This window comes from Fonticula alba (assembly GCF_000388065.1).
Source record: "Fonticula alba strain ATCC 38817 unplaced genomic scaffold supercont2.8, whole genome shotgun sequence".
Lineage (NCBI taxonomy): Eukaryota > Rotosphaerida > Fonticulaceae > Fonticula > Fonticula alba.
In genome coordinates this window covers 553,414-562,325 of record NW_009242978.1, presented here as the reverse complement: position 1 = coordinate 562,325, position 8,912 = coordinate 553,414, and the positions used below count along the sequence as shown (strand labels likewise).

General features: G+C 68.6%; 3 protein-coding genes across 3 annotated transcripts in view; 2 read left to right on the top strand and 1 right to left on the bottom strand.

Annotated features, from left to right (window-relative positions):
- The window catches only part of H696_04782 (hypothetical protein), a 6,966-nt gene extending 2,426 nt beyond the window's left edge, over positions 1-4,540 (top strand). Inside the window, exons 6-15 of the mRNA XM_009498646.1 lie at positions 64-232; positions 476-568; positions 682-767; positions 959-1,327; positions 1,454-1,552; positions 1,722-1,834; positions 2,051-2,195; positions 2,361-2,747; positions 2,959-3,547; positions 4,059-4,540. Coding sequence (XP_009496921.1) covers positions 64-232; positions 476-568; positions 682-767; positions 959-1,327; positions 1,454-1,552; positions 1,722-1,834; positions 2,051-2,195; positions 2,361-2,747; positions 2,959-3,547; positions 4,059-4,498 — 2,490 coding nt within the window. The 3' untranslated portion in view covers positions 4,499-4,540. The remainder of the gene's footprint in view (positions 1-63; positions 233-475; positions 569-681; positions 768-958; positions 1,328-1,453; positions 1,553-1,721; positions 1,835-2,050; positions 2,196-2,360; positions 2,748-2,958; positions 3,548-4,058) is intronic.
- Positions 4,541-5,395: 855 nt separating this feature from the next.
- Positions 5,396-7,186, bottom strand: H696_04781 (YjeF). The gene is made up of 5 exons (XM_009498645.1): positions 6,993-7,186; positions 6,794-6,870; positions 6,352-6,672; positions 6,113-6,217; positions 5,396-5,985 (listed from the first exon to the last, which is right to left on the bottom strand). The coding sequence occupies exons 1-5, from the start codon at positions 7,114-7,116 to the stop codon at positions 5,536-5,538; spliced, it is 1,077 nt and encodes a 358-aa protein (XP_009496920.1). The 5' UTR covers positions 7,117-7,186; the 3' UTR covers positions 5,396-5,535.
- A 377-nt stretch (positions 7,187-7,563) lies between these two features.
- Positions 7,564-8,515, top strand: H696_04780 (hypothetical protein). The gene is made up of 2 exons (XM_009498644.1): positions 7,564-7,626; positions 7,844-8,515. The coding sequence occupies exons 1-2, from the start codon at positions 7,582-7,584 to the stop codon at positions 8,456-8,458; spliced, it is 660 nt and encodes a 219-aa protein (XP_009496919.1). The 5' UTR covers positions 7,564-7,581; the 3' UTR covers positions 8,459-8,515.
- Positions 8,516-8,912: the final 397 nt, after the last annotated feature.

Below are 8,912 nucleotides of genomic sequence, written 5' to 3'. Positions count from 1 at the left end.
CCCCCGCCGGCGCTCGGGTCATCCTCTCTCTGACCGGTCGCGCGTCCCCACGTCAACGCCCAGCGTAAGGTTCGTGTTGTGCCGGTCAATGACCAGCGCACCATGCGCATCAACTGGCCCACCTTCCCGCCCACCACGGCCGAGAACTATGGTGCCCGGCATTCGTGGTACATCTCCCACCTGCTTGGCCACGAGGGCCCCGGCAGTGCGCTGGCTCTGCTCATGGAGAAGGGTGCGTCCTTCCTTTGCACGACATTTGTCTTCCTCTCTCCCTCTCTCCCTCCCTCCCTCCCTCCCTCCCTCCCTCCCTCCCTCTCTCTCTCTCTCTCTCGCTGTCTCTTCTGTCACCTGTCTTCCCTTCTGCACGACAATCGCACTGGACGCTAACTCTGCTGTGTTGTACTGTGTTGTGATGTGATCTGCCTGCCCCATCGCCTCCGTCCCCCTCTCCCCTCCCCGCCCATCCCCCGTATAGGTTATGCCACCAGCCTGAGCTCTGGCTCCAGCAGCTCCAGCAGCTCTTTCGACATTCTGAGCATGAGCATTGAGCTCACTCCCTCGGGTCTCGGTGCGCCTCTCCTGGGCATTCGCTCCCCGTCCTGCCCCGCCCATCATTCTTTCGCCATTGCACTGGCTTCTCAGCACTGACCACGCTCCCGGGGAGGGGGCCCGTGCATGTAGAGAATGCCGACGAGGTGGCCGGGATCATCTTTGACTATGTGTCGTTGCTGCAGCGCTCCGGCCCGCAGGCCTGGATTTGGGATGAGGTTCGTGCTGCCTGATGGCGTGGTCCCCCCTTTCTCCCATGCATTGACTAACCCCGACATGACCAACCGGATGATCTCCACGCGCGCACGCACGCACGCATGCACGCACGCACACACACACACACACACACACACACACACACACACACACACACACACACACACACACACACACGCGCGCGCGCGCGCAGAACAAGCTCCTGGCCGACATGCAGTTCAAGTTCCTCGAGCCGCAGAACCCGATGTCTCACGCGATTGCCACTACCTCCGGCATGCAAATCTACCAGCCGGAGGATGTGGTCGCTGGCCCCTACATCCACAAGGCCTATGACCCGGAGCTCATCACTCGCGCCCTGGAGTCGCTGTCCCCCCGGAAGGCCATCATCTTCCTGGTCAGCTCGGACTTCGCCGATGAGGCGAGCGCCGCCCTGTCGGCCTCGGAGTCCGAGGGCACCAGTGGCACCTCCACCCCGACGCCCGTGGGTCCCGGCACCTGGCACAAGGAGCGCTGGTACGGTACCCAGCACTCGGTTGAGCCCTTCTCGGAGAGCCTGCTTGCTGTACGCGCACACATATGTGTCCCTTGCCACTTCTCGCCCCGCCTCCCCATGGCCGGTTCCCTTTGGCTCACCTGTTCCTTTGGTTGTGCTTTTCTTGTTGGCCGTGCACGCGCGCGCGCCACACAGCGCCTGGAGTCCACCACTCCCAACCCTGGGCTCGCGCTGCCGGAGCCGAATGCATTCATCCCGACCAACTTCGACATCCTCGAGCCGACGACCAGCAGTGTGCGTTTCGCATCCCTGCCGCCCGCGTGTGCCCTCTTTGGCCCTGTCTCCCGCCTACTCCGACCGCTCTCTGTCTCTTTCTCTCTCTCTCTCACACACACACACGCACACATACCCACCCACGCACACTCGCTCTCCAACCGGTCTGTGCTCCTGGTTCCCGGAGCAGGAGATGACCATGTACCCGACCCTGGTGCTGGACACGCCACGCAACCGGCTCTGGTACAAGAAGGATAACACCTTCAACATTCCGAAGGCCTCGGCGAGCTTCATGATCCGCACGTGCGTCGATGTCAGCCTCTTGCACCTGCGCCGACCTTGTGCACGGCGACACATGCACGCATGCACGCATGCACGCACGCACGCACGCACGCACGCACGCACGCACGCACGCACGCACACATGCTTGCACTGCCCTTTGCTTGTTAACTCATCCTCCTCTCGCACACCGTCCCCCCTCACCCCGGCTGTCACCCGCCCCCCCCCCTGATCATCTAGGCCGCTGAACTATGCGACCCCGCGCTTTGCCGTGGCCACGTCGCTGCTGACGCAGCTGATCCGCGATGATCTGACCACCTTCTCGTACAGCGCCTCCCTGGCAGGCCTGGACTACAAGTTCGACAACAAGCTGGACTTCCTGGAGGTATGTGTGCCCTTTTTTCCGTTTTCCCCCCAAGGGCATCTTGCGCGCGCGCGCGCGCGCACACGTGCACGGGCAAGGGTGCTTGCGTTCCCTCGCTCGGCCTGACCCACTCTCTTGGCCGGGTCTCTCCGCCGCCACTTGCGCGCGCCCTCTTGGTGGCCGTAGCTCAACCTCTCGGGCTACAACGACCGGCAGCTGGTCTTCCTGGAGTCGATCCTCGACCGGATTGTCAACTTCAAGATCAACCCCGAGCGCTTTGTCGTCCTCAAGGAGCGCCTCAACCGGGCGCTCATCAATGCCAGCCGCACCCACCCGTACATGCTGGCCTTCCGGGAGACCTCGCGCGCTCTGCACAAGATCCAGTTCAGCGACCACCAGCTGCGCGCGGCCCTCATCGGCGGCGAGGAGTACCGCGCCGTGGAGAGCAACATCCCCAGCGAGGTGGACCTCACTGAGCCGGGCATCACCTTCGAGTTCATCTCGTCCCTCCTGCCGCAGCTGCTGAAGACCTTCTGCATTGACGGGCTGATCATCGGCAACCATTCGACCGAGGTGCGTCGCCGCCACCCCCACCCCCCTGTGGTGGTCCATATCCCGTGCCCTGTGCCGCGTATGCCATGTTTTCCCCGCTGCCGCCGGGCGAGAGGGCCCCCTGGGCGCCATGTGGGTTTCCGTCAGCGGTCTAACCTCTGCCCATAATGGGTGACTGCCCCTTCCCCCCCCCCCCCCCCTTGGGATTTCCGTCTCCGACTCGGGCTCCCAGTCGGCGGTGGCCATGGCCAAGCTGGTGGAGGACAAGTTGCTGTCGGTGAATGCCGGTGCCCCGGACGCCGGGGAGGCGTACCCCCGGCCGCCGGCCCGCACGCAGCTCATCCTGCCCAAGGCCGCGCACTATGCGCTGCTGCAGCCGCTGGCCGACAAGTCCGAGACCAACTCGGCCCTGCTGACCACCTACAATTTCGGGCCCTCCAGCACGGATGACCAGTCGCTCCGGCTGCGAGCGGCCATCCTGGTCATCGCGCAGATCATCAAGTCGCCGGCCTTCAACCAGCTCCGCACCAAGGAGCAGCTGGGGTATGTGGTGCACTCGGATGTGTCCTTTGGGTCTGGCTCGGCCGGGCTGAAGATCCTGGTGCAGAGCGCCGTCCGGACCCCGGGCTACATCGGGTCCCGGGTGCGTGCCTTCATGCGCCGGGCCCTGGTCACGGAGTTTGAGACCCTCTCGGATGAGTCCTTCCAGGCATACGTCGACGCGGTTAAGGCCCTGGTGGCCGAGAAGGACAAGCGCCTCGGCCAGGAGGCCGCCCGCTGGTGGAGCTCCATCGTCGCGGGGCACACCTTCTTCGACCAGGGTGCGTGCGCGTGTGTGTCAGTGTGTGTGTGTGTGTGTGTGTGTGTGTGTGTGTGTGTGTCAGTGTGTGTGTGTATGTCAGTGTGTATGTGTGTGTGTATGTCAGTGTGGGTGTATGTCAGTGTGTGTGTGTGTGTATGTATGTCAGTGTGTGTGTGTGTGTGTCTGTCTGTCCGTCTGTCTGTCGCCCGCCCGCCCGCCCGCCCGCCCGCCCGGTTGCCTGCCTGCCTGCCTGCCTGCCTTCTCGCGCGCGCGCGCCTCGGGTGTTTCTGTGCCTCTGTGCCTCGCACCCCTCCCTCGCGGGCAGGCAGCCCCGTTGGCTTCTTCTTCCTCCTCCTTTTCCTTCTTGCCCCAGCTATGCTCCCTGTGCCATCCCTTTCCCTGCCCTTGATGCACAAAGCGGGGATGGCCGCGTGAGGGGGGGGATCTACGCCAGGATACCCTGCCACGGTGCCTCTCGCTTTTCGGCCTTCCGCCTCTGACATCGCTCCACGCCCCCTGCCGCCTCGCAGTCGATCACCTCCTTGCGGCTCTTGACTCGGTCACCAAGGAGGAGGTGACCTCTCTCTTCCGCACCAACGTCGTGGAGGCCGACTCCTCCAGCTCGTTGACCATCGCCATGGTCAGCCATGTGGACCCGGTCCCGGTGGTGGCCACGCCGACCTCCTCCACCTCCGGCGACCTGGCCAGCCCGCGTGCCGATGGCGACGAGGCGCCCGTCGAGGCCGCCCACAGCTCCGTTCCCTCGTCGACCGGAGCATCGACCACCTCCCCGACGCTGGCTGATGCGTATGTCGAGCCGGAGGAGGACCCCTCGGTGTCGGCGCTGGGCGAGGAAATCACCGACCTGTCGAAGTTCCGCACCCGGTTCCCGGTGTACCAGCCCCCGGCCCCTCGGTCCCCGGGGCTGGTGCTGCTGGAGAAGTACCGCACCACGGCCACCTCTCAGTAGTGGGGCTGCGCACTGCTGCGGGCAGGGGGGGGGGGGGGGGCACACGTCTGAACTCCAGTCACCGTGGTCGCGGGCCAGCTGGCGCGAATCCCAGCCCTGGGTATTTGAAACCGCAACGCACCTTCTTCACGCCCATCTGCCAAACGAGGTGGCTCTCTTGGTAGAGTGACCATGCGCCGTTGCAAAACCACCGCTGGCAGTCGCCGCACTGGCCCAGACACCCCCGGTCGGTGGACTCCCCTTGCGCACTGGGAACGACAAAACCGCCGCCGCCCAATGTTTCAGATGAGGGGCCGTCCGGCGCGACAGGCGCCCAGGGGGCGGGCGCGGGCGCGGGCGCGGCCGAGAAGAGGCATGGCACTTCCAACGCCCTCTTGGCGCGAGACACCCCGACAAGCTGCCCCGCTTGACCGAGGAGGGGCGGCTCGGTTCCCCGCCCGCCTCCGGGGGGGGGGGGACGCGCGCCAGGACCACCGGCCGGGGCACTCGTGCCAGCTGTGTCGGACGTGTGAGGGGTGGGCTGGAAATGGGAGAGACCAAGAGCCACTCCGCTCCGGCTCTCCGCCTCCTCCCTTCTCTCGTGTACACATATGCGAGCGTGCCCCCGGCTCGACAGGAGGACACCCCGCACCCCCGGGGGCCAGCCGGCCAAGACGGTGTCACAGGCGGGAGAAGGAGTGTTCCCTCTCCCTCTCTCCCTCTCTCTCTCTTGGCCCTGCGCCTCGCCCGCAGGAGCATTGTGTCGTGCTTCTCTTTGCCTCTCCCGTGTCCACCCTCTGCTCGCCGGCCGGCCGGCCGGCCGGCCCATATTGTCGCCCGCACTCTCGCCCCCGTGCTGTGTGCCCGAGAACACGGGTGCCTGAAATGTCCCGCGAGAAATAGACCACATTCTTTCAATCGAGCACAGGCCATTGTTCTCGGGCCTTCTGCGTGTCATTGGTAGGCCGGCGCTCGCTTTTGCGCCTGCGGGGGCCGGCTCCCGAGGAGGCCCCCCCCCCAGGGGAGCCGGGCCCCGCCGAAGCACCGGGCGGCGCCGGTCAGCGGGAATGCTTTTCGGCCAGTTGGCCAAAGAGAGCATCATGGCAGGGCCCGACGCGGGGGAGGATGTCCGGCACGCCGATGGCGCGCCCGGCGCTGGCGAAGGCCTCGGCCGCCGCATCGCGACACAGCTCGACCGCCAATGCCGCGGCCGCCGGAAGCAGGGGCGTGTTGATTGAGTTCACCAGGTGCAGCCGGGCCGCATGGGCCGCCAGCACCCCTGCCAGCAGGTCGCCCTGGCCGCCAACGCGTCTGGGCGACCCGAGGCCGGTGCTGCACCAGAAAACCTCCGGCTCGGTGCCGGTCAGCTGGATGATCATATCATGACGGCCCTTGGCCACGACCAGAGACCGGGGGAAGCGCCGAGAGAGGTCCCTGAAGAGGCCCTGGATGTCGGCATTCGACAGGTCAACCAGCCGGGCGTCAGTCACCACGGGCCGGAGGGCATCCTACATCCGGGTCGCGCCCGGGGGAGGGGCGGGATGGGGAGGGGGGGGGGGTCAGAGGGGCGAGCCGAGCCGCAAAACCGGCCTGTAAAGGCCGCCCGGCGGCGGTCATGGCGGGGGAGGGGCGCACCGTCACCGCGTCGCCCAGCAGCCGAAGGAGCTCCTTGCGGTTGGGCGTGAGGATCAGACACTGGTTGGACGTGCGCTCGGGGTCGGCAAAGAGCCCGAGCGCATCCTGACCGGCCCAGCGGGGCATACGTGCGGGCGCCGGCAGGGCGGGCGCGAGGGGCGAGGCAGCCGCCAGGGAGCCCATTGTCAGTGGTTTGCGTCAGGTGGGCGGCGAGGGAGGATCGCGGCGCTGCCACGCACCGCGTCCACGACCACCGGGATGTCCAGGTCAGCGGCGGCCTGGAGGAAGGCATCGGCCGTGGCCAGCGACACCGGCGCCCGGCCAAGCCCCGGACCGATGACCAACGCGTGGCTGCTTTGGAGCCAGTGCTCGGAGCGTCGGACGCATTTGGCCGCCAGGGCGGCGATCTTGCTGGCGGACAGCTCTGGCGCCTGGCCCTCGTGGTCCGGGTCCTCCAGGTCCCCGGTGGGCAGGTAGGGATGCACCATGAGCTCGGGCGAGAGGACCTTCACGGCGGCGGCCGCGCTGCGCTCCGTGATGACATGGGCCATGTCCGCGCCCTGGGGGAAGGCAGAGGGACGCCGGGGGGGGGGGGGGGGCGACAGGGCGTTCGGGCGTTTGGACACGTTAGCGGCGAGCCTGTCCATCGTCCACACGCATAGGTGCCAAGGAGGGGGATACCGAGCGAAGGGCGGAGATCCCGGCGAAAAAGGGTGCCCCGGCGAAGCTGGTCGACCCGCCGATCAGCGTGATGACGCCTGGAGAGGGGGGGGGGGGCGAGGAATGTGTGTCAGTGCCGGCCACGGCCGGTGGGCGGGGGGCGAGATCTCCGGCCAGGCGGCAGGGGAGGACAGCGCGGCGAGGCGATCCCTCGAGGTACCATGGGCTCCCTTGCTGGTGTGGAAGGCTTCGACGCCGGCGGCCGACGTGGCTGCGGCATACTGTCGGAGGAGGGGCAGCAGTTCAGTGGAGGTGATTCGGCCGAGCAGCGAGGCTTGCTGCATCTTGTCTGCTGGCTGGGCTGAGGGGGAGCGGGCGGGGCCGGCAGGCGAGGCCAAGGGGGCGAGGTGGGCGCAGGGAGGGAGGGAGGGAGGGAGGGAGCGACGGAGGGAGGAGGGGCGGCGAGAGACGCAGTGCGGGGGGGGGGGGCGGGGGGGGAGGGGACGACGATGGCGCGTGCAGTCAGGAGGCGGGAGATCTGTGCTGTGGCCGATCGCGGTGCGAGCATTGGCACCCGCGGCCCTGTCATTTCTACCGGCGTGAGAGCCGGGGCTGTTTTCGCCGCCCCCGAGGGTGTGTGCACATGAAAATGGCCCCGCCGCGGGGCCCGCCACGACGCCGGGGGGGGGGGGGGGGGGGGGGGGGGGGGGGGGGGGGGGGGGGGGGGGGGGGGGGGGGGGGGGGGGGGGGGGGGGGGGGGGGGGGGGGGGGGGGGGGGGGGCGGGGGGGGGTCCCCCCTCCCCCCAAGGATGACCCCCCAGCCGTCTGATGATGAGACCCTCTGGGAGTCGATTGTGCGTTGTGATCTCCTGCTCGGTGCTCCCCCCTCCCCTCCCCCTCCCGGCCCCGCCTCCGCTTCCGCCTCGTCGCCACGACTGGGCTTTGCTCTCGCCCTCCCGGTTGCGTGTATTTTCTCGCTCACCCTCGAACGCCCGGGCCCTCCTGCTTCGTCGCGGGGTCTTTCGCCGGATCGCCGGGCATGGGCCGATCCCCGCGCCCTCGCCTTCACAGCGCGTGTCTTGGCTCGGCCTCGCCCTCGAGTCGGCCCTGCGTGAGCTGGACATCATCGACGGATCGGACGCCTCTTCCGAGGGCGACAGCTCGCCGGCATCCCCGCACCCGGAGGCGGCCGATGCCGCCTCGGAGCCCACCGGTGGCGCGCGGTCACGGCCGCCCTGTCGCCTGTGCTCGGCCGCGCCAGCCGGCGGGTGTGCCTGTGTGCCCGGGACCCGGCGCCGGCGTCGCCGCACGGGTCTCCCCACCTCGGAGGCGGTGACTCGGTCAATGTCGCGGGAGCTCCTCCACCCGGAGGATCCCGGTGCCCTGGCCGACAGCGATGACACCGACCATGAGGAGGCCGATGCCGCGATCGCGGCCGAGGACCCGGGCGATCCGGTTCCCCCCTCGCCCGGGGCATCCCCCTCGGTGGATTTCAACATGGACGGCCCGGCCGGCTGGCTGGCCACACTGATCGAGGTGGCCACCGCCGGCGAGGACGTCCTGGACCTGGCCTTCGTCACCTCCTCCGAGGACGACCATGCCGGGCCCGGGCTACCGCCGGCCGGGCACCACCTCCCCCTGCAGCACGCCCCGGCCCTCCCGGCGGACGGCCCGGAGGACCCGTGAGCCGCCGGCGCCGCGACTTGATCGTTGGCACAATAAACCCCCATGTGATCAGCCAGATCGCCGGCTCCTTGTCGAGGCCATCGCGCGCGCAATGGCTCCCGCGGCACCGGGCCGTGCGTTGGCCTCCGGCTGCCAGGGGACACACGTGCTCCCTGGCGGCGCTGCCGCCTTCCTCCCCCCGCGCCCTGGTCGGGTCCGGGCGGCTTTCCGGCGGGGCCCGCATCACGGGCCGGGGCGACCGGGGAAGCCGAGGAGGGAGCGGGGGCGGAAGGGGGGACGCGGGGGGCGGCTATTGCGTTCGTGAATCCCGCGTGTGCGCGCCCCCATCCCGGGGCGCGGTCGGCCGCGGTCACCGCCGGGGGAGGGATCTGGGGAGGCAGTGCGAGGCTGTCCCCCCCTCGCCGGGGGGTGGCAATCTCCTCCGTTGTGCCCCTTGCCTGATCATCCCCCCCCC

What these genes read in the sequence shown, in the direction of transcription:
- H696_04780 (XM_009498644.1), top strand. Translation starts at nt 7,582, where the DNA reads ATGACCCCCCAGCCGTCTGATGATGAGACCCTCTGGGAGTCGATT. An exon ending in AGACCCTCTGGGAGTCGATT is followed by an intron (nt 7,627 to 7,843) that starts GTGCGTTGTGAT and finishes TCGCCTTCACAG; the next exon opens with CGCGTGTCTTGGCTCGGCCT.
- H696_04781 (XM_009498645.1), bottom strand. Translation starts at nt 7,116, where the DNA reads ATGCAGCAAGCCTCGCTGCTCGGCCGAATCACCTCCACTGAACTGCTG. An exon ending in TCCCGGTGGTCGTGGACGCG is followed by an intron (nt 6,218 to 6,351) that starts GTGCGTGGCAGC and finishes TGGGCCGGTCAG; the next exon opens with GATGCGCTCGGGCTCTTTGC. An exon ending in TGCTGGGCGACGCGGTGACG is followed by an intron (nt 5,986 to 6,112) that starts GTGCGCCCCTCC and finishes ACCCGGATGTAG; the next exon opens with GATGCCCTCCGGCCCGTGGT.